A 24,584-nucleotide genomic window follows, 5' to 3' on the forward strand; every position below is an offset into this window, starting at 1 on the left:
AAACTTCACCATAAGGGGTGGGTCTGTCATCTCAGGATTATCAAAGGCGAGCAAAGTTTTCAAGTAAGATCATGTGACACAAAATACCTTCTCTTCAGGGAAGGCCAGCAATATAAAATTACCAACGGTGAAACTTTAATAAAATTATTACTGTAGTTTTTGTGTAGCTTTGCAGCTGATGAACATATTGTGAATCATACCACAATGGTGACTTGACCAGAAGTCACCAAACTCTTTGCCCAAATGATTTGCGTCTCATAAGTGGCTACCTGAAAAACTGAGGGAATTTATTGCAAAACTGAATCATCTTAGAAGTAATTATAATTGCAGTTCTAACAGACTGGCCTTGAGAGACCTTTTTGCTTAACCAGAGTTAGTGATGAGTATGTCATCTACTGAATTTGTGAATATTGTAGGTATTAAGATCATCCTTTTACTGCCTTGGGGAAGTGAGGTGTAAAGTGGACAAGGATGTGGGCTGGAGATGTAAAATTTCTAAAAATTTTGAAGACACAAGAAAAAAATTATGTGTTTCTGTTTTTGGAAAAAAACTTGGAAATATGTGCAATATTTTTCTATCTGAACTTGCTGCCTGTCTTAAGAGCAGAAAATGCATTATGTATAATTTGACACATTGAATTATACTGTTATCCTTATGAAACTTAAAAGTATAAATGTCTTCATTTTATTCAGTCATTATACACATAATTGTAATAGGAAATTGTAAGATACAGATCCAGCCTTGTTGTACATGGATTTGACTCAACACGAATGGCCATTGCAGATGAAAAGGAATGTGCTGATCCCAAGAGAAGGGGGAAAAATCTGTTCTTTTAAAATCACAGTTTAAAAAAACAATTGCTTTTCTTACTGTTGTAGAGAGACAGTCATGCAAGCAATCATTCCATTCATCAGCTGAAGCAGGCAAAGGCAGGGGGTCCTTAGCATTTCTACTTGCTGTCTGCCTCTCTGCAACAGTAAGAAAAGCTGTTTTTAAACCACAATGGTAAAGGGACACATTTTTTAATTTTTTAAAACTGCTTTATTTAACACATTTTATGGTATCGGCAGGGAGTTCCAGAATCAAACCCCTGATGATGTCGAGGTTCGACCTTATTCCATTAGGAGCAATGGAGGAAAAGAAACCTGGAAGTGGGTCATTAAATTATTTTTCCACTGTTTTTTTATCCATGGATTTTTTTTTAATCTACAAGGGGTTCTAGAATGAAACCCCAGTGGATAACGAGGGGTTTCGAATACTGTACGATCTAGTATTGGAGATCTGGTACAACAAGCTGTTACAGCTGAAGTGGCCTATACTTGTTAGTTTTTGCCAGTTGAAAAAGAAAATAGGGCTTTAGACAAAATAAGTTTTTAATCTTTTAAATCTGAACTTAAATAGTTCTTTTCTCCATTCTGGTTAATGTCAGCATTACTCAAACAGAAAATGCTAAAACCTTCAGCACCCGTTTACTCTTGTCCCCTGCCCTCTCCTTTTCTCCATCACTTCATTTTCTAGCCTCCTGACTGCTTTTCACATCCATTAACGTACAGCCACGAAAACAGTGATATAGAGGGACCAGGGAACTGTAGTGCTGTGTAGTAGACTTGCATGTCCTGATGTCCCCCAAGCCCCTTGATTAGGGGGCTAAGGCGGATGCTGATCAAGATGTGACATGTGTCACTCCTGCCCTCCTTTGGGAATATCTTTCTAAATGGAGTTCAAGAAAGGAGAGAGAGAAATCCCCCTTTGTCTGATATAACATAGAATTATAAAAATAGTAAGTGTGGTAACTTTCTTCCTGTTTTTTTGCTTGTATTTCATTAAAAGTTTATCAAGATGCAAATATAAATATAAATTGTTGATAGATCTACAAAAGTATATCCAATACAATAAAAAATCTCAATAGTGTTGGTGCGTGTTCTGCAGCTTTTTCAGATTGTGAGCCTTTTTGTGACTGGGACCCATTAAAAGATTCTGTTTTGTGAATTTTTTTGTTCAGAATCAAAGATTAAAATATAAAGATTAATTTTTGTCAGTATTGGAAGGTCAGACTGATGTGTATAATGGCTTCAGTAGTGCTTAACCTTTTGACCGTGCAGTCTCTCTGTTACAATGAGTACACAAATGTTGTGGTGCTCTCTCTTCCCCTACTGAGATTACCAATAGGGTTTTATCTTGATCAGCATTCACCTTGGCCCTTTAATCAACAAGTCACTTACTTGGCGGCCCCTTCTGTTTTGTCTTCAACATCCTTTGATTTAAATTAAGATGGTTAAAAACTAGAATAACTTTGGTGTGATCTACCGAGGTGGCTAGGAAATTGAATCTTGCTTTAAGACTTGTCTTGTGCCATAAATGACCTTTCGCCCTTTGAGCTTGATTCCTTATTTGTAACATGATAATAGCAACCTCCCTCATAAGGGGGTTGTGAATGTGAAGAACAATCCAGCTGGCTATGAAGCACTTTAGTGCCTATTGGGTAACTTTCTTATGCTTTACACTATGTTGCACTAAGATAGTGGAAAGTGTATTGGGGAAAGGGCGAGACAACATACTTTTGTACAAAAAATTGTGTTTCCTCCTGTTCTTCCAGTTTGAAACAGGAAAATAGCCGTTTTGTAGAGTTCAAATACTCAGCACATTTTAAATGTTGCAGTTTAACATGTTTAATACTAATATTTCAGTTACAGATTGTAAACCATATTCTGTACTGTAAATTTTCATATAAACAGCATAAACATTCCTGTTTAAGTAAAAATCTGAACTTTTTATCCACTTGTGTGATCTGATAGTTTCACACACATGCTCTTGGATTATCTCATCTGCATTTCCATTGTGATTATTTGAATATTGCCTCTGGCACATTGCAGTCAGTGGTGACTGACCTTGGTTTTTCCATACAAAGTTTGGACATTCTATTATTTGAAAATGATATTGAAATTGTGTGTCATCCTCATGCCCAACTTCGAAGGGAATGCTTTGATAGGTACGAGTGTAAAGAATGTGAGATTGTGGGTCGGACTAGATATAGCAGATGCAGGGCGACCACCAAAAGCCCTATTTTCTCCCTTAATGTGTAGAGACTCTCTGTGTGTGTTGTAATATTATACTGTGGCTTTCTCAATCTGGGTCCTTTCTTAATCACTGTGTGAGCCATCTCTATCTTGACCTCTGTCCCACAAGGTGCAATTCCAATATGTGATGACAGATTTATGTAAAAACATTGTTTGATTTGTTCAATTGTGGTGGCAAGTTTTGCATTTTGTTGTGGCACTGGGGGGGGGAATCACACACACACACACACACACGCACACACCAAAAATCCCCACTCTTCCTGTGTGTATGTCTTGGATGATGCAAAATTTCACAACTCTATTTCTTAAGGCACAAAGAAAAGTGATCCTTAAGAAAAGGAGCTCAGGCACCAGGAATCCTAAACCTTTCACTCATTCTGCTGAATGCCAGAACACATGGATTTTTTTATTTACTGTGTAGAAGTTGCATCATATTCCACATAATTGTTGTGGTTTGGAGTAAAAAAAAAACCCACAAACACTCTTTTTTTCTTTTTTTTTAACTGCTTGTAAATGTCAAGGTCTTGGATTGAGTTGTTTTTTTTTACCAAGCTGGGAAAATGTTTAGCAGATGGATTTAGTTCATCTTTTTCTGGCTGCAAAGCCCGTTCATGTGGCCTAGGAATTATCTGTCCTGTTTGCTGTGTGATCTGCCTCATTCTGAGGGTGTTCACTAACCTTTGTCAAGTGAAAACATGACCCAGTGTTTGACAGTGGCCTGTTGTGGGGTATTTCCGGAGTGGGACTTTAATGAAGTAAATAGACAGATTGAATTTCTAAATCATAGTGTCGGGTGCACTGAAGGAGATGTAATACTTTTATTGTTGCCTTCCAGAAGCTGTTCTTTGATGGTAGGCATAGCTTTTATGTAAGTGTTGTACAATAGAAATGGGATTGTGGCATCTTCTGTAGACAGGTAGCAACTGGAAAACCAGAATCGTTAGAATTTAAGACCACTCTCTCCTGGTGCGCTTTGCTGGGAGCAAAAACAAAAAGAAAAAAAAATCTGGACGCAAAGCCATTATATTATAGAAAGTGATATTAAGACGCCTGAAGGAGTTTGAGCTACACTCAGCTCCTTATCTGTGGATGACTCTTGTGATCAATTCCTTCATATCATGTGTTCTTACCAACTGCAGTCTATGAAGATTCTTTTGCTAAAAGGGTAAAAGTTTCCAGTATAAAAACCTGATTTTGTGAGATTAAAAACAAGAATGAACTGTTTTTTTGACCTGTACTTTGAGGTTTGCTTCAATGCAAAGCATATTGCTTGATTATGTTTCTCTTGTTAGGCTACACTTGAGTCTCAGCTGGCCCATCTTGGCAGCCATCAACATTTTGTTTAGGGTACAGTTTTATTAACACCAACATACCTTCCTGGTTCATGAATAAAACTTGGGAATTGCCAGATGTCACTAAATATACTGCAGACACTCAAGCATAAGCTGGTCTCACAGATAGGTCGAGGGCAGGTTTTGAGACAAAATCATGGAATTTTTTGCCACAGGAAGTAGTGATGGCATCTTGCCAGGATGCCTTTAAGAGGGGATTGGACACATTTCTGGATGAAAAAAGATTGTGATGTGTCTGGATGAAAAGATTTTAGATTGTGAGCCCTTTTGGGACAGGGAACCATTAGTAATTTGATTTTTCTCTGTAAACTGCTTTGTGAACTTTTCGTTGAAAAGTGGTGTATAAATACTGTTAATAAATAATAATAAATAAATAAGAACATAAGAACAGCCCCACTGGATCAGGCCATAGGCCCATCTAGTCCAGCTTCCTGTATCTCACAGCGGCCCACCAAATGCCCCAGGGAGCACACCAGATAACCTCATCCTGGTGCCCTCCCTTGCATCTGGCATTCTGACATAACCCATTTCTAAAATCAGGAAGTTGCGCATACATATCATGGCTTGTACCCCGTAATGGATTTTTCCTCCAGAAACTTGTCCAATCCCCTTTTAAAGGCGTCTAGGGTAGACGCCAGCACCACATCCTGTGGCAAGGAGTTCCACAGACCGACCACACGCTGAGTAAAGAAATATTTTCTTTTGTCTGTCCTAACCCGCCTAACACTCAATTTTAGTGGATGTCCCCTGGTTCTGGTATTATGTGAGAGTGTAAAGAGCATCTCCCTATCCACTCTGTCCATCCCCTTCATAATTTTGTATGTCTCAATCATGTCCCCCCTCAGGCGTCTCTTTTCTAGGCTGAAGAGGCCCAAACGCCGTAGCCTTTCCTCATAAGGAAGGTGCCCCAGCCCCGTAATCATCTTAGTCGCTCTCTTTTGCACCTTTTCCATTTCCACTATGTCTTTTTTGAGATGCGGCAACCAGAACTGGACACAATACTCCAGGTGTGGCCTTACCATAGATTTGTACAACGGCATTATAATACTAGCCGTTTTGTTCTCAATACCCTTCCTAATGATCCCAAGCATAGAATTGGCCTTCTTCACTGCCGCCGCACATTGGGTCGACACTTTCATCGACCTGTCCACCACCACCCCAAGATCTCTCTCCTGATCTGTCACAGACAGCTCAGAACCCATCAGCCTATATGTGAAGTTTTGATTTTTTGCCCCAATGTGCATGACTTTACACTTACTGACATTGAAGCGCATCTGCCATTTTGCTGCCCATTCTGCCAGTCTGGAGAGATCCTTCTGGAGCTCCTCACAATCACTTTTGGTCTTCACCACTCGGAAAAGTTTGGTGTCGTCTGCAAACTTAGCCACTTCACTGCTCAACCCTGTCTCCAGGTCATTTATGAAGAGGTTGAAAAGCACCGGTCCCAGGACAGATCCTTGGGGCACACCGCTTTTCACCTCTCTCCATTGTGAAAATTGCCCATTGACACCCACTCTCTGCTTCCTGGCCTCCAACCAGTTCTCAGTCCATGAGAGGACCTGTCCTCTAATTCCCTGACTGTGGAGTTTTTTCTGTAGCCTTTGGTGAGGGACCGTGTCAAACGCCTTCTGAAAGTCCAGATATATAATGTCCACAGGTTCTCCCAAATCCACATGCCTATTGACCTTTTCAAAGAATTCTATAAGGTTCGTGAGGCAAGACTTACCCTTACAGAAGTCATGCTGACTCTACCTCAGCAAGGCCTGTTCATCTATGTGTTTTGAGATTCTCTCTTTGATGAGGCATTCCACCATCTTACCCGGTATGGATGTTAGGCTGACCGGCCTATAGTTTCCCGGGTCCCCCCTCTTTCCCTTTTTAAAAATAGGCGTGACATTTGCTATCCTCCAATCTTCTGGCACCGTGGCCGTTTTGAGGGACAAGTTGCATACCTTAGTCAAGAGATCTGCAACTTCATTCTTCAATTCCTTAATAACTCTTGGGTGGATGCCATCAGGGCCCGGTGACTTATTGATCTTTAATTTATCAATGAGGTCTGAAACATCTTCTCTTTTAACCTCTATCTGACTTAACTCCTCGGTCAGGAGGGGCTGTTCGGGCAGCGGTATCTGCCCGTGGTCTTCTGCCGTGAAGACAGATGCAAAGAACTCATTTAATTTCTCTTCCATCTCTAAGTCTCCTTTTATCTCCCCTTTCCCTCCCTCACCATCCAGAGGGCCAACCGCTTCTCTGGTGGGTTTCCTGCTTCTAACATATTTGAAGAAGTTGAATGAAATAAAAGTTCATTACAGGTACAAGTCATAGTAGGTATGTGCAAGCTCTTGGTTTTAGAGGCAGGCTGCCTCTGATTGCCAAATGCACGGGAGGGCACCGGGACGCAGGTTGTGTCTGTTGTCTTGTGTGCTCCCTGGGGCTTTTGGTGGATGACTGTGAGATACAGGAAGTTGGATGAGATGGACCTTTGGCCTGATCCAGCGGGGCTCTTCTTGTGTTCCTAATTTTCTATGACCCTTGGTTAAGACTGGGGTTAAAGTTGGGAGGTGTCTGACTATAGTTTTGTCTTATTTTACCCGACATCAGGTCCTGAAAAATAACTTACCAGTAATTGTTACTGTTGACTGTACAATTTCTAATTTACTAAAAATATAGTAAAAGATCATAAGATACATTTTTATTCATTAACTTTAAATTCTGGTCTTCACAACCTTTTTGTAAACACTATCAGAGTAAGTGCACTGTAAACAACATACCAGTAGAACCATTAATCAAATCCTTCTTTAAGGTTCCTGGTGTGTTAAGCCAGAGGCGCTGCATATATCATACAATATATAACACATAACTAGGAGTGTGCAATTTAATTCACATAGGAAAGAGAAGCAACAAGGAATGAGCATGAGCAAGCTCAGCAATGCATAGTTGCAACCCTGTTTACTCAGAAGTAGACCCCATTGCTTTCAATGGGCGTTATTCTTAAGTAATGGTTGACTGAGTTGTAGCCTTGGACTTTGTTTCAAATGGAAACGAGGATTACATCCTGGTGTTTGAAAAACCAGACCTCTGTCAAACATTTGCAAAATGGAATGAGGGTGCAGAAGGGTCTGCTAAAGAGAAGGAGACTTGCTTGATTTAAATGGAAGCCTTGAGTCCTGGCTTACTTTTTTTCAGAAAGAGAATAAAAGGTTAACTTTGGCTGCAGCTTGCCCTGGAGGGGGTTGCCATGGAGACCAATAGCTCTCTATCTCTGCATTGCCCTCTTGCTTTTGGACTTGCCTGAACAGCCTTGATGCCTTAGTGACCTTGCAGATAAGATGATCTCAGCTTGATTTATTGCCAGAAATTTCCCCCCTTTTTGGGCAAGTGTCTACAGTAGATAATTTCACTCGCTGAGCTACCCCACCTCAGGGTCAAACAGATTTGACAATCAGGGGCATGTCGACCTTTGGTGGATTCTTACGGAAAGACTCCAGAGAGACTGGGAAGTTCCTGGGAAGATAAGGATAAGAGAAGGATTTGTCCTCTTGTTATTACCTTCTTAACTCTCCTTATTCCACCATTTAACATTTTAATCAATATTTATATTATTTCATCTTCCTGACGCTTAATAAATACACCTAAATGGGGATGGGCATTGAAGGAGTGCCATTAAGACAAGGCGTGCTTCTATTTAACTGCCTTGTTCTATTTGCTGCCTTGTTCTGCATCTCATTGTGATGTCTGCAGTCAGCAGAGCAGCATAACTGCAGCACCTGCCTCAGACCTATGGAATGAGTTAAAAATCAAAACAAAATGGGGACAGTGTTGACTAGCAACTCGACTGAGAAGGGAGAAGTTTGGACCATGATGCAATGTTGAAGCATTCTGTGCAGGTCAAAAGTAGGGGGTCTGTATTTGTGTGTGTGCGTGTGTGCAGGTGTAGCATAGCATAGTGGTTAAGAGACTGAACTGCAAATCAGGTCTTCCACAGTTTAGATCTTCTGTCATCAACTCACTCGGTGGCCTTAGGCATGTATTTGCTGTTTTCTGAAGGCAGCTTTTTGTAATGTTTTAAGTGCTTAACAATTTCTGTTTTTAAGGTAGACTTGGTAGGGTGAGATAATACAAGGAAAATCTTCTTTTGCATTGTGCCCCTTTAACTTACATTGTTATGTAATAGGACTTAATTTATTCATTTGATATATGTTCCATGGACTCAGAGTAGCTTACCACATTTTTCCCCTTATCTTAAAGTTTTTTTCCAAGTGGTTCACAATCTAAGAAATGAATGGTTTGATGTAATAACAGAAACCAAGTAAAATCGAAATTGTGTTCGAAGCATAAAACCATTTCAAAGAGCTCCTTTCCCAAGTGTCTTGGTGATAGTGTGTCTGGAGCTCTGTACAGGAAGCAATTAGATGAGAGCCCACAGGCTCTGTAATGCTGCTGCTTCTCTTCCAGCAGCACCGACTACCAATAGTGACAATGAAGCAAAAATATTGTTTGCAGAGCTTTGATTTCTGTACTCAGAGTAGTGTTTCTTTCTGCATTGGCTTTGTCAGCCTGATGCAACTGAATTTACCCAACATGTGTGCCTGTACTGTTCACTGTTGAAACTGTAACTAAACAGCTCTTGGACAGCTCAGGTGTGGTGTTTTTCCAACAGCTCTTTTATAGTCTGACAAATTCACTGAAACCTATAAATCGGCAAGGCTCCAAGCTTACTTGTGCAACTCCTGGAATCTTACCAGCAGACTTTCTTATGAGGCTGGAATAAATTCTTGTAAGCAGTGTAACACTAGTAATTTCATTAAACATTAACAGCTTATGATGGCGCATTTATAGAATGTACTCCACTAAATAGGGAACTTAGTCTAAAGGGCCAGTACAGATGTATTCTTAACTACAGTGAAGAGATCAGGAGCAAGATGTATGGTGTGTTCTCTCCCCTCTTAGGAATGACTTCTTCCCACTTTAAAGGTGTTTAAACATTTTGTCAGCTTTTCCTGTGGTTAATATTGCTACCAAGTGAGGTTCCCATGTAACCAGGATTTGAGATTTAACAAGCAGTGTTGTTTTTCCTGTATGGCTATAATTGTAATCTTGACATCTGTTTTATCTTTGTATGCTGGCAACTGAAGCATTAAATCTGACAAAGGTTGGTGCAGGGCCATGTTAGTGTTTACAGGTGATTCTGGGGCTGTGAAGCATAGCTCAGAAAGGGGAATCTTAGGCCCAAGGAACTCCTAGAGTGTAGACTCAAATGTTTGCAATTTGACAATATTTATTTTCAGTTTAAAATATTATCTCATACTAAGAACATTATGCAAATTACTGAGTTCCACTGCAGAAAACAAAGATTAATAGTATGTGCTTAAACTAGGGCTGTAATCATATACACGCTGTCCTGGAAGTAAGTTCCACAGAATTCAGTGTGACTTGCTTTTGAGAAGGCATGCATTGGGTTGTACTGAGGAGAACCTTGCTTTGTTCTTAGTCACACTATATTTGGCTTTATGTTGGCATCCTGCCTGAAAATGGGTTCAGCATAAAAGGCCAGGTACAGACTTGAATGCTCCACTTTTTTTCTTATGGTTTTTTTGTTCTCATTGTCCATTGGTAATGAAAAACAAAGATCTTCCCTTCCTGTGTATTTTTAAAAATATGTCTTCTTAGCCAGTTGTCTTCACCACTAAAATGTTTAGAGCAGAACAACCCTCTGTGTCTGTGGTTCGTAAACCACGCCCCTGGGCACTTCTGCAAACTTGAAGAGGCACCAAGGGGTAGTTTAAATGTCAAAGGGAAACACAGCAGTGGAAATGTAGGAGTGCTTTGACAACTTTATTGGGAACTGTAGGAGCGCCACGAAGAAGGAAATTGTTGGAACCTCAGCTCTGCGTATTAGTCTGTGGTCCACTGGGTTTCTGATGAACCGCCCTGTGGCAGCTGGGACTCTTGCAAATAGTGCAAGACTTGGTGAATCTTTGCTGTGAATTAGCAAACTTCAGTCTTAAGCATGTATCATTAACACAATAAGTAATGCCTTAAACAGTTGAGAGAACCAAGTATTGCTTTGTAAATTTCTAAATTGCATCAGCTAATCATGTGGATTTTAGTTTTAAAAAATTAAAAAAGTAGGCCACCCAAGGCTGAAATCATCTTAGCACTGTATCTACTTTTCTCAGTCTGCTTCCTCTTTAATCTCCTAACTGTGTGTTTCTCAACCAGTTGTACGGGTGCCACCAGTGATACTTGAAATGGTGTCTGGTGGTACTTGAGGGACCCTGAACACCTGCCACCCAGCAGCAAGACCGGGAATGTGATAAAACAAACAGCAGTAGGAGTCTCAGCTTGGTAGACAGAGCTCCAAAGCATGGTTTTCTGCGCTCAAAAAAGCCCTCCTGTTCACCCTGAGCCGCTTACTGGTGTTTGTCACATTGCGTCTGGCCTCCCAACCCAGAAGTAACTGCCAGTGATGTCTTCGCCAGTTACTTCTGCTGATACTTTGAATAGGTGGACCATGTGTATGGCAGAGGACAAACTTTGAGAAACACTGTCTTAACTGGTAGCAAGGCCTTCATTTGTAGTATAGAACATTTATTGGGTTATAAACCCACCCATCTTGACTCCTATGGTTGAAAACTGGCCCACGTTTTAGAGGATTTAGTGCTTATCTGAAAGTTGTCCAGGAGATTTAAACTACCCAAACAAAAAATTTGATCACTGTGAGGAAGCTCCTGATTCTTGGTTTGCCATCTTGGTATTGATTCAATGTATAGATTTTGAGGCTGAAAGTTGTTGGATGCTAGGCACTATGGCAATTTAAAATTTTGTTCTGGTCCTTTGAAAATGACTTGCCGTGACTTTGCTAGAATCTTTGCACACAGCTTAGGACATGGTACCAGGATGGCAGTGCAGTTAGTTGTGTGTTTCACAGCTTGTGCTCCAGTTGGGCATTTGATGAGTTCCTGTTGCTTTGCTCAATACTTTATTGCTGCATGTAGAAGTGTCAGCATGAATGTCCTGTGATCTGCAGAGGTGACTGAGGAGACAACAAATTTTCAGAGAAAATAACTGGATCAGGATCATTGAAGGTACTGGAAGCTGAGTGGGATGAGTGTCGACTATATGTGATATTGAAGGAGATAAACTGGTGAGCAGATGAGGTATTTTACTGCAGAAAAGTTAGATAGAACAGTACTCACTTAAGATGAAATTGAGGGAGTGGCTGTGGGAAAGGTAATCCAGAGATGGAGATCTTTGGACAAGGCCAGAGGCAGGAGCCAGGAAACAGCTAATTCTGTAGAATTAGCAATGTGAATGTCAAAACTGCCAAAGAGCACGTTGTCTGTTTTTGGAGGGGAAGAAGGTGAGCCAAGCATCAAGGTTGGTTATGAAGGTAGTGAGAGAACCAGATGGGCAACACAAAACAGTTATGTGGAGATGCAGAGGAGACCGTACAGAAGGAGCTTCAAAGATAGGAAGGCAATATGATGGAGGGGTGTGCTGTGGTTGAAAGTAGCCTGGAGAAAGACCAACTCCACCACCACAACCTTCCAGGTGAGCTGTATGGCAGTGTCACAGGACAGAAGAGGGCAGTGTCACATGAGGGAGGGAAGAAACAAGTTTTGTTGACAGTAAAGAGCTGGAAGGATTGGTGGAGGGACAGATCATGGACAGTGACAGCTTTGTGGACAAGGGTTTCCCAGGAAAAGGAAAACCAAAGAACCATGGTTCACCTGTACATTTGGAATACGCATCATATGTTAGTCATTTGCACAAACCATGGTTTGATGTTGTGCTCTCTAGTTAACAAACTTAGCTCTCTAGTTAACAATTTGCAGTGGTTAAAGGTTAGTGTTTGTCTCTAGTGTTTGTGGTAGCCCTCTCTTGAACATTGTTTTTCTTAACCAAACAGGCATAATCAAACTCACTCAGCTAGGTAGCACTCTCCTTGTGCAGACTTGACATGTTCCTTATTTGATTTGGCATCATACTGCCTTAATTCTGCCTACCTGGTTTTTTGATAGCCATTTTTACATTGTTCTGTGATATGTTTGTGCTATGTAATGTGGAGAGCAGTACGGTATTAAAAGTGGTTGACCCTTCTTCATAATGAAGTTTTAGCATTGTGTGCATTGAACTTGACAAAAATAAAACTGGTAGAGCTACAAGACAGAAAGTCGCAAGCATATCCTGCCTGTCAGATTTTCTTCACACCTGGTCAATTTTACTGGCAAGTAGCAGATATGTATTTTTGTTTGTTTAGATCACTGGAATTTTCAAATACTGTTTTCAGTTCATTGAACTCAAAGTAATTGCTCCAGTAAAGGAAGTCTTTTTAAAGAAATTCAGTTCTATTGCATACATTGAGAGCTACAAATGAGCATTCATGTAGTGCTTCTGGCTTTGGATTTGTGGCATCAAGGAAACTCTTGAAACCCAGTATTACCACTTAGGTGTTTAAGTTGGCAGTGTGCTTTAGGTTGCTTAAGGAGGGGTTTGTGGCTGCAGTCCAAGCTTGCACTTTCCTCCTATAAATGCAGAACCACTTGCTTTACTCTTGCTGGCCTGTACTGATAACATCTTCATTACTGAATTGAAAACAGTTCTTTATTGGGCATGTGTATACTTAGCTGGATGTCATTGGGTTTCAAACTGGTGTGGATTAGAGCAAAAGCAATTTGATCATTCTTTTAAGGAAGCGTTTAAAATAAAATTGTAAACAACTGCACCATTAAATTGGCTTGGCTTTTAAATATTTCCTTGGTTCTGTTACATAAGTGCACCTACCCATTTCAGTAGACATTATTCTTCATGTTAACAGATCGTGTTTAGTCTCTACAGTTACAGAAGATAGTCTTGTTAATTTTGTATATGTGGCAGATATGGGAGAGTGGAGGAGGAACTATATTGGTCACACAAATTAGTAATGAGTTATCTAATACAGCAATTCTCACACACGCCCCTGTTTGGGGCTCCCCTTTGGAGCTCTTCTCAGGTTCTGTGGCCCCTGTCAAACAAGGATATAACATAAACATAGTCATTTATTATTTTCAGTTTGTAGTCCCCATCAAATGTCCTAGGGCCATAAAGCTCCCATTGAGGATAACTGATCTAACAGGCTTAGAACCTCACTGCCACTGACCTATCTGTTTGTGCCCCTAGCTACTGACTGAGTTGCTGTGACACCACATATGCTAAGTGCATAAAGAAAAACCAGAAAGATGAAGAGTCAGTATGGGTGCCCCCCCCCCCCGTATCCATGGATTTGGTAGCTGCGGTTTTTGTATCCATGGGGGACCCTGGATCTTTTGCAGACATGGGGGCCTGCCTGTATTGCCACCTCTACCTGCTAGTGCCTTTTAAACTGAACTGTGACACTCAACAGAAACATCAGCTACTCCGTGAGGAGGATACCAAGTCAGGGAGACATGCCCTTTTGTATTCTAGTAATACAGTGTCTGGAAAAAGAAATTCTGTGTAAGTCATCTGTATAAGCTCCCAGTGGACTGGGGAAGAGAAAGTGGGATAGATGTATTTTAAAAGAGCTACGTACTTGGGACCACAATATCATGTTGACTGTTTCCTAAAAGGAAGAGCAATGGTAGAGTAACACAGTTAAGAAGCACTGCAGAAAGGGAGTAGAAGGTGAAGAACGGGCTCATTTGAAATAGTCAGTGTACCTTTAGTTGTCTCACCTGCCAATACAGTATCTGTATTTTTAAAAATCTGTACTCTTTCCTGAGGGGAAGAAACATCAGATGATTTGCTAAGGCAGTCATCTAGTGTATTAGATTCTGTTTAGAAGTGCTGCTGTTTAAAGCTGCTCTGGGCAACCCCACAGGTCTCTTGACTCAGCTCCTTTGTAAGGACCTTTTCCCAGTTTGTCTCCTTCCCATGCTCGTCCCGTGCATGACTATGAAAACTAAAGTGATGCACGCATCATCTTGAATCCTCGGTGAGCGTAGTAGAGACTAGGTTTAGGGTTACTCTGATTGAATGGAATCTTTGAGCATTGATGTAGGTGTGCATACAGGTTAATTCTTCTTTGTGGTCTCTGTGCAATTACTTGTTATGGAGTTCTGTACATGCACAGAACCTTGGAAGCTTCTGGAGGTGTTTTGAGCATTCTGCCTCATTCTAGTGAAGAGACCCCATGCACACACTGCATATTGAGGACAGAGAGAATGCCCACTCCCTTGAGCATGCAGTTCGTTTTTGATTGTGGGACACAATTCTGGAATGGAGGCTCTTCAGTATGTAGTTTTACTTATCTCTTGATGTCAGGCCCTGTCAGTTTTTAAAAGGAGAGAAAACTAATGTAAAAAGGCATGGCTCCTGTCTACTGTGTTTTTCAGGAATCCACACCATGGACTTTGGTGCCTATTGTAAGGGACTCCTGAAATGAATATGAAATAATTGTTAGCTTTGCGTGGAATCTGCACTGTAGGAGTGGGTGCTCACCTTCTTTCCCCCCACAGTGAGGTTTACCACTCCCAGACTGTCTGGGAGACTGGGAGAGATTGTCTGTTTTTCCACCACCAACATCCTTGCTAGCTTCCTTCAAGTTATGAATCAAGACTCTACTAAGATAAGGGAAGAGACAAATTTGTTTTTACCTTGGCTTACTTTGTCTAGGAGACTGAGATATGGATAGTTCATGCCTGTGTAAATCTTCCGGATCGAAGTGTTCTAAATAGATTTAATTCCAGCAGGGATTCTGGCTCCCTTGCTCAACACAACCAGTGGTGTTTGTTTCAACTCCCCATGTTGATGACAGGTTTCAGCAACAGTACACTTCTGCTGAACTCTGTGCTTGGCTAGTTGTCTGAGATGGTACAGTTCAACACCTTGGCACCTTAGCTTTCACCTTGATATCTGGTTTTAATTTCATAGATACCTTCAGCCTCAGGACCCATACTTAGCTTTTTGAAATGGGCAACTCAGAACCTTGGTACATAGGTCATTCCTCAGTATGTTTGTCTCATGTTACCAGTGGCCCAGATGTCAACAGTGCACTATGGTACGGCACCCCAGGGCACTGTGGTACACTTACAGTAGCACCATGGGATGTCCCTGGCAGCCCTTCTTCCCACCTCACTGGGCCAAGATAATGCAAAATCTTATGATTCTAGTGAAATCTTGTGCAATGGCTCCACTATGGCAGAGCACCATAGGAACGGACAGTGACTGCAGTAAGTTTGGGAACTGCTGCACTATGGTCTTCGTACCTTCCTTTGGTACAGAGGGTTTCAACACCTTGGTATGTACTTTAGCTTCAGTACCTGGCTACCTAGCTCAGTACCTAGTTCCTAAGCAGTTTTCGCCTTGATACCAAGTGAGTAGTCTTCTCATTAAGCTTCTTCAATATAGATGGTTGAAAACTTTGTTCCCTCTCTCTGACATGACAACCATTCCAAGCTTTGACACTGAACTACATTTCTCAGTTTCAGGCTGATATTGACAAATACCTTGGTACTTGGGATTATGTTTGGGTACCTAATTTTGCCAGGCAGCAAAAAGCCTTGATAGCTCAAGTCTTGGTAGCTACAGTCTTGGCTCTGATGCCAACCTATGGTCTTGAGACCACAGTAAGGTCTCATCAGTGTCAGTACTTACATTCTTCATACAGGTAGTTCAGGTTGGGACTTTTGAGGTGTAGATTTTTTCACTTCATTTCAGTACTTCTATATATCTCGGTCTTGCATCATAACATCTCAGGATCATGTAATATTGCCCCAGTTTGGAATGCACATCAGAGAGCCTCCCCAGATTATCTCGAGGGATAATGTATTGTCTGTTTTTATGGGGTGGTGGTTGTTTGTTTTGAATTGTGTTTGTTTTTACATGTTAATTTATAGGCTGTTTTGAACTCTGGAAAAGTAGCCTGTAAAGAACTTATGAGAGTTTCAGGTATAATCTAGGAAACACGGTTCAAATCTCTTCAGCTGAATTCACCAGGTGGCCTTAGGTATGATAGTATCTCTGCCTTGGTGTCTGTAACTTCAATAAGGGGGTAATACAGGCTAACATTATAGTGGTTTCTTAGGATTACTAGGATAATGTATAAGAAGTGATTTGAACACCTGAAATGCAGCATCTATGAATGCTAAGTGTGTTAGAGTGATATGTTCTGTTCTTAGAAACAGATAATTCTTTGCGAGGAATGCTTTGGCTGGCGTGTACGTAAATGAACATTGCAGCCTCTTTAAAGGACCTCAGTTGTAAACAGCAGTGTTCTCTCAGCTGTTATGCAATGGAAAATATGGTTTCCATGTTGTCAAGTTAACAGGATGCTGATGAAAAGAGGCATATGACTCATTGCAGGCTGCCTTATGGCATCACAGATTCTCTTTGGCCTCATCTCTCCTATATGACATTTTTTTCAAAATACTTGAGGTCATTCTAAAAATATAACCAAACAAAACCATAGGTGATTGTTTTTGTTGACCCTTCTTTTAAAGTTGGCAGAGCAGCTTCAGTATGTGTTTCTCTTGAATGTCAGTTGCACAAAGGTCTTCTAATACACATCCAAGTTAATGTCTAGATGAGGGCTTTATGGTATTTTTAAAGTCTGATTATATATAGACTCAGTTTTGAAACTGTCAAGTTAAAGATGTTTAGATATAGTTCAATGTGATGTCATGTGAATTGACAAACTACAGTTATGTTTGTGGCTCTTCCTCCAGGCACTAAGCTGCTCTAACCATGATTCTGTATACTTTCTCACCTATGTGTTTTCTGTTTTCACTGTGTACATTTTAATTCAGGTAGTGAATGTTAACAAACCTTTGAACGGTGGCCACCTATAATGTGGTAATATGTTTAGACAATGGGTGGTGCAAGCCATAGACTAATGTGAAATTTGCAGCCATTAACTCTTACTGACTTGTTCTCTGTGGTGTATTACAGAAGTCTGGTTTTTCCAGGATTTATTGTTGTGTGTAGCTCTGTCTTCTAATATTTTAGCCTTCAGATGCTGTAAAAGTATGCTGACTGCTTTTAAATCTCCTGCTAAATGGGTAAGAGGCACCTTTTCAAGTGGGAACTCCTCTTTTATTTAGCAGGAGCAGAATAACTGGCCCTCCTCACCCCAGCAGTGGCTTTTCTAGTGGCTGGTGTTCTTTTGTATCTTTTTAGATTGTGAGCCCTTTTGGGACAGGTAACCATTAGTTATTTGATTTTCTCTGTAAACTGCTTTGTGAACTTTTCATTGAAAAACAGTATATAAATACTGGTAATAATAATAATAATAATTAAAAGGCTGTAAACATTCGAAGTAAATGGTTGCATTTTGTAACTTGTGAACAACTTCTGAACAACTACTCAAATCTCTTCAAATAGGTTTAATGTTATACCTGGTATCATATATATATATATATATGTGGAGTGCAGTAGTTTGTTGACTTCCTAGGAGGTTGGGGGTGAAAATTATACAAATGGAGAAAATCTGATTTCCAGTCTCACTCTTGGTGTAGAAAGGGTAAATTCTTCCTCTGGGTTCCTATAGGTAGTTGCAATAATATTGTGGCAAAGCAAATAATATGAACTTGCTTACTGTATGTGCCTTTGTTTTGTGTGGAAGCCAAGTGCTGTACCACCTGTGTTGACAATGGATTTCAGAAAAGTGTAATAAACTAGCTCTGGGATGTGACTGAGATGAGAACACCTGAAGATTCAAGTGCAGGGAGCTTTTGCACTTACTAGCATAGTGGTGGGTTACCTTCAGTCATGTGTGGTCTCCTTTTTTCAAACCAAGAGTGTACACTTTGGGTCTCTCAAGGGATAACGAATCTGTGTTGAGTGATCCCAAGTCTGCAGTCCTGCTAAAGAACATAAGTACCTTGTTGGATCATATCATGACCATTTTTTACAAGAGTCTCAAGGGTAATGGTCTATCTAGATTCTTCTAACCGCCCCTGTATTAGGGCACTTGTAAAGTCAAATTGGAGTCCTTCAATTACCTGAAGAGGATGTATATTTCACTGTGATGGAAAATGTAATGTTTAAATTATACCGTGCATCTGTTCTCTGGCGCAGCCATTTTCAACCATTGTGCTGTGGCACACTGGTGTGCCATGAATGGTCCCCAGGTGTGCTGTGGGAATTTGGGAGAAGGTCATTTATTAGTACTGCCATAGGGAGATGTGAGCCCCCCATGGGCAGCACAGTGTATCTTGTCAGTTGTCCAAAAACTGGTGGTGTGCCTTGACCATTCTTTTGCCTTGCTAGTGTGCCATGAGATGAAAAAGGTTGAAAATCTCTGCTCTAGCGTATTTGACATCCACTCACCATTCACTCCTGTGTTGCCTGATTCCACCTTATTCTGCTGGGGCTATCTGCCTTGGAACTGTTAATGCTGTAGAAGTAACTTTGTGAAGAATGTTGATTTAATACGTTGCTGTTGAACTAGAGTAATATGTGTTGTTCAGGTAACCCCATGACTGCCTGTTTAATGACAGTTTTCTTCTGCTTTTTTTTTCATCTGATAGTGTGTCGATCCAACAAAAGTCCTTGGGTCTGCCTGACTTGTTCAGGTGTTCACTGTGGCAGGTGAGTACAGAATCTTCATTGGGCAGAATGCAAGGAACTGAGTTTCCTTGTAATCTCCCCACTTTGATTTTAAAGTGGACATCCATTTTAAAGGACATCCACTAAAATTGAGTGTTGGGCGGGTTAGGACAGACAAAAGAAAATATTTCTTTACTCAGCGTGTGGTCGGTCTGTGGAACTCCTTGCCACAGGATGTGGTGATGGCGTCTAGCCTAGACGCCTTTAAAAGGGGATTGGACAAGTTTCTGGAGGAAAAATCCATTATGGGGTACAAGCCATGATGTGTATGCACAACCTCCTGATTTTAGAAATGGGTTATGTCAGAATGCCAGATGCAAGGGAGGGCAACAGGATGAGGTCTCTTGTTATCTGGTGTGCTCCCTGGGGCATTTGGTGGGCCGCTGTGAGATACGGGAAGCTGGACTAGATGGGCCTATGGCCTGATCCAGTGGGGCTGTTCTTATGTTCTTATGTAAAGTGTGAGTGGCCAGCTTGCTGCATAGCTGTGAAAAGTGGCATAAATAGTAGGGATTTCTGGCATTTCTGGGCAGGAACAGTAGGGCCAGATAACCTGCCTATTGCATTGGCTGAACTTGCATTTCTGCTTGTCACTCTTGAGAGAAGGCTCCTGTGATCTCACCTTTGTGTCTGTGTTTTTCCTTTAAGATATGTAAATGGCCATGCAAAGAAACATTATGAAGATGCCCAGGTTCCTCTAGTTAACCACAAAAAAACAGAAAAGCAAGAAAAGGTTCAACATACGGTGTGCATGGATTGCAGTAGTTACAGTACATACTGGTAAGTTGATTTTGCAGCATTTCAGTTACTGTTTTATTTTTGAAAAACTGCTGCTTGTATCTTATCCTGCCATTCAGTGACACACAATAATTTTATAATTAATTAAAACAGTTGCAAACAGCAGTAAAAGCCAGATCTCCCTTTTAAGAGCAAACTAATTAAGCCATCATCAGAACAAGAAGAAACACAAAAGATCACCTAGTCCCAAATACTTGGTGAAATAGCCAAGTCTTTGCTTGGTGCCTGAAGATAACAGCATTTATATTGTGCATTTTGAGTGTTCACAGTGCTCAGCCATAAATCTCACTGGATGACCTTGGGCTAGTCAATATCTTTCAAACTTAACCAGCCCTTCCCAGACTTAATCGGCCTTTGGCACCCTCGAAGCCCAGAAGGAAGTGGTGATGACGCTAAATGTGTTGAGCAGTGATGTCACCACCATAAAAGGGTGTCGCAAGCCGCAAAATAGACGGTTTTTCTCAGTGCATTATTTTTGTGCACTGCAGTACTACATATTATGCTGAGCCTCCTGCTGTTGTTCAGTGGCTTGCGCTGTGTCTTCCTGCCAGGCAGAGGGGCAACTCACAATGCCTCAGGGCATCATGATGCACCCTTTGGGAACTGCTGACCTAACCTAACAGACAGGACTGTTGTGAGGATAAATTGGGGTGGGAGAGGAGAGCATCCTAAATTGCTTAAAGGAAGGTCAGAATATAAATTTAAATCAAGAACTCTTGTATTTCCAGTAGTGGCTTAAGATAAGGCAACATACTGAAAAAGTTAAATTAGGGGCTTCTTGGTTTATGGCTCATTCTCTTAGCTACTACAATGCACAGGTTAAACAGTTTGTTTGCTGTTTATACTTACTTGCCCTGAGCCTTCGAGATAGGGTGGCATATAACAAAAATAGTAACCCTTACCAGAGTTCAATAATTTTATCCATCTCATTTAACTTTCCCCACCCTTAACCTCAAGTTGCAAAGGTGAACTCAGACAAGTTGATCTGCAAAGTTTTATATAAAGTTAAATTAACAAAGACTTTGGGAGATCAAAGCAGGATAGTTCAAACTTAGGTTGCAAGGCAACCACAAACTATAGTTTGTCATTGTTGATATAATGGATGATTTGCTTGAAAACCAGCCAGTATCCTGTTGCTCTGTGTGCAGGGGGAGTAGGGAGTACATGATCCTGACCTCATCCTTGTAGTGTCTAACCATGCCAAAAAAGTATTGTGAGAATTTTAGTAGGGAGTGAACCAACTTGTTTAAATGCTTGCAAACAGAAACAGGGACAAAGGATCACTGTCTCTGTAACTATTTCCATACCTCTCTGGGCAATCTATGTATCTCCCAACTAAGGGGTTATGGTGGATTATGTAGCTACACATGCTAGTGATAACCACTCTGTTGTTGGTAAGGGGGGGTTGCTGAACTGATACAGAATGATATATTTTGCCCGGACTACATGGGCAGAATTGTGCACATTACCTGCTGCTTCTAACTTGGTTGCTCCTAGCTAGTAGAATGTAAGTTGAGCCTAAAGTAGAGGTTTTCAAGTTTTGGGTGTTTTTTTAAAGTGAAGTCCCTTGCAACAGGGTCCCACATCCCCCATCTACCCAGACTCTTGGGCATTTGCCTCCCATTTTGTGTCTCTCCAGTCTCATTTCCATGTTTTAAGCCTGGTTTGTGAACTAAACACAGTTTCCCTCTTCCCCATGCTAGAGGCTTCCTGTGCCCCATTCACTAAGCTAAACACACTCGGTTAATTATTTGTCCTTGTGTGGTCTGTATTGTACCAGATTAAAATTGTTTAACAAAATTATTTGTTTAACCTTGGCCTTGAAAAGCCAACCCAAAGAGGCTCTGGCTACACATTTGAAGGGGTATGCAGGAGTTCCATACTTTACCAGTTAGCGAGAGCTCTGTTACATATTTTTGCGATGTTACTTCTGTGTACAATATAACCTCAGTCCTCCAACTCATATTGTCTGATCTGATCTTACAGAGTTAAACAAAATGCCTGCTGCTGGTGTGGAAGGAGTGAGCAAGTATTGAGAGTTAGCCAGAATGGAGTACTTGTTTTTGTAAGGGTAGAGGCATTTCTAGATTTTGTGTAGCTGTTGTAGAAGGGGTCCATCAAAACTTTGAACGTTCTACAGGCCATGCGCTGTATACTATACTTACAGCTATTTTTGGCCCACATAGGAATCATAAGATGCAAGGTCTTAAAACCAAGATACTATTGTAAATAGGCAACATACTGATGGTATGCAGCATCTGATGTAATCTCTTGCAAAAAGATTGCAGTTTTCATGCATTTATAATTTACAATTGCAATTTACTTTAATTGCAAAGAGGAAGAATTGTTGAAGTCTGTTTTCTAAAATCACTTTGGCTTATTTGTAATCTTAGCTTGTCAATTGGTGCTTTTGTGCTGAATGTCATGTAGTGCTGTTGAAATTCCATGCTGTGAATGACCCAAAATACATTTAACAAATGTCACTCCCTTTTTGGTCTGTGTGTACCTTCTTTTAAAAAAGATTTTCAGCTGAATCTCCTAGTCAGGTTTTCAGCTTGTATGCATACAAGTGCATTTCTCTTGTCCTCCTTTGGCAGGAAGCCACCTGGCTTTCCATTTAATAACTGCTTTGTAGTACTGCCATCTCCTGTGATTTTGCATGCAGTTACTTCCTGGCTTCTCCTAAGCCTTCCACCCCACCATGTAGTTGTGGCATTTGCACTTTCAAGCAGGAACTGTGTTTGCTGGCTTGTTGGGGGCCGTCTCATATTTAATCATTCCTTCCTTTGCTGGGAAGCTAGGGGTGGTTCTCTGTGTGTTGGTGGTGTAATCATGGGGAAGTGAGCACTATGAGGAGAAACAAAAGCAGAATTGCTGTTATGTTAGTCATGGGTTGCACAGCTACGGTGCCAAAAACATTAAACTAATAAGTAGCAGGATGTTGCTTTTCAGTATTGCCACTGCTGTATTTGTGGTTCACTAAAATGTTTAATGTTTAGTTTTAAAATTAAGGCCTTCTGTAAACAATGCAAAATATTGTACATTGATATGAAAACAGCTGAAATTATGCTTATATTCAGCAAAGTTTTCATGGTGGAAGAAAAATTTTTAAATGCAAAAAAATTCTGTATCAAGTAGCACTCAAGTTCTGTGCTCAGATTAAATGGAATTACACGAGTGTGCTTTATTTTGCATAAATATTCTTGACCTCAGAGGTTTTAATCTGTTTCTAAGTTATCTTCAGCCCCGAGTCCTAGAAACTTGATTTATTCATCCTGCAGAAACTAATGCTCCCATGATTACATTGCTGGTTGCCAGACAGTTCCCTGCTTGTGTTCAAAACTCAGTGTGTGCAGAATTGCAGAAAACTGTTCATGGTATGATCATGTAAGGCAGTGAAAGTTTAAAAGGACAAGCCTCTTAAATGACTGTAAGACGTGGTTATGCTCCTGTAGTTAAGAAAGGTTGAAGTGCTAACCACAATATCACTCTTCTGTTATCGTAAGTTGGGCAGGTCTCTTCCACAGCTGTATGTCAGTATTGACTATTCGCTGAGATGTCTCTTGCATTTAGAAATGTAGAGAACTGTACAGTGGCCAGGATACCTGGGAGGATGCACACTTGAGGTACAGATCTATTCTGTAGGAGCAGCAGCCTTAAATATTTCCTTCTACTCTGCTATACTTCAAAATAGCTTGTTCAGACTGGAATTTTTTCTGCAGCCCTTTATCTGAAATGAGGGTAAATTCTTTAAGCAGTATATAATATTTTGCTGTACAACTGAACAAATACATAAATATCAGCTTAACATAAGTGCAGTGAAGAAACATGCCGGTTTCCTGATTCATGTATACTTTTCTCTGCAGTTATCGCTGTGATGACTTTGTTGTCAATGATACCAAGTTGGGCCTGGTGCAGAAAGTTCGAGAACACCTACAAAATTTGGAAAAGTAAGCTATATACTCCTTCTTCTGATAGTGGACTTGTGTGCGAAACTGTGCCTGTGTCCCCCACCTCCACGCATATGTGCCCAGTCCTCTCACTGTTAATGGATATGGAAAACAGTATGACTGAGAGTTGCATGAGGACATTGCATTGTGTAGTCCTTAATCATTTTAGTTAGGCCACCATGGGAAAATTTCACATTTGGTTATATCTGTTTGGGTGGATCTGTCTTTCACTGCACCACCTTCATGGTGCCAAACAACCGATTGTTTATGGGTTTGGGCACCAAAATGTGTACCGGTTCACAGGGGACACGCCTGTCAAATAGCTTTTAGCTATGATTAGAGGTGTTGAAACGGTGTTTCTTATTTTACTCAGAGGTAAGCCCATTGTGTTTACTCAGAAGTAAGCCCATTGAGTAAGACTTAGGCTGTCTTACTCACCGGAAACAAATACCTCTAAATTATGATGGCTATATGGAATCTCCAAGTTGAGAGGCAGTATGCCACTAAATGCACAGGTTGGGGGAGGAATGGCAGGACCAGGCTGTTGCCTTCATTCCCTACTTGTGTGCTTCTTGGAGACATCTGGTTGGCCATTGTGGGAAATGGAATGTTGGACTATATGGACTTCTAGGCTGACCCATCAGGGCTGCTTTTATAGTTCTGGCCCAGAACCTAAAAACGGACATATGTGCTGGGGCTCAAGATATTGCAAACCTTCTGTTGCTTGACTTGGATGAGCTTTAAGTGTCATGTTCAGAACAGCAGAGAGAGAGAGAGAGGCTTTTGCAGAAATTCTCTGCCAAGTGGCATTTGATCAAGAAAGCAGTTTATTTTAGAT

The 24,584-nt window shown here is 40.9% G+C and overlaps 1 protein-coding gene across 1 annotated transcript in view; it reads left to right on the forward strand.

Moving 5' to 3' along the window:
• USP3 (ubiquitin specific peptidase 3) overlaps positions 1-24,584 on the forward strand; it is a 48,626-nt gene that overhangs the window by 3,166 nt on the left and 20,876 nt on the right. The window contains exons 2-4 of the mRNA XM_066636264.1: positions 18,920-18,980; positions 19,647-19,778; positions 23,663-23,746. Coding sequence (XP_066492361.1) covers positions 18,920-18,980; positions 19,647-19,778; positions 23,663-23,746 — 277 coding nt within the window. The remainder of the gene's footprint in view (positions 1-18,919; positions 18,981-19,646; positions 19,779-23,662; positions 23,747-24,584) is intronic.

This window comes from Tiliqua scincoides, chromosome 8 (genome assembly GCF_035046505.1).
Source record: "Tiliqua scincoides isolate rTilSci1 chromosome 8, rTilSci1.hap2, whole genome shotgun sequence".
NCBI classification, from domain to species: Eukaryota; Metazoa; Chordata; class Lepidosauria; order Squamata; family Scincidae; genus Tiliqua; species Tiliqua scincoides.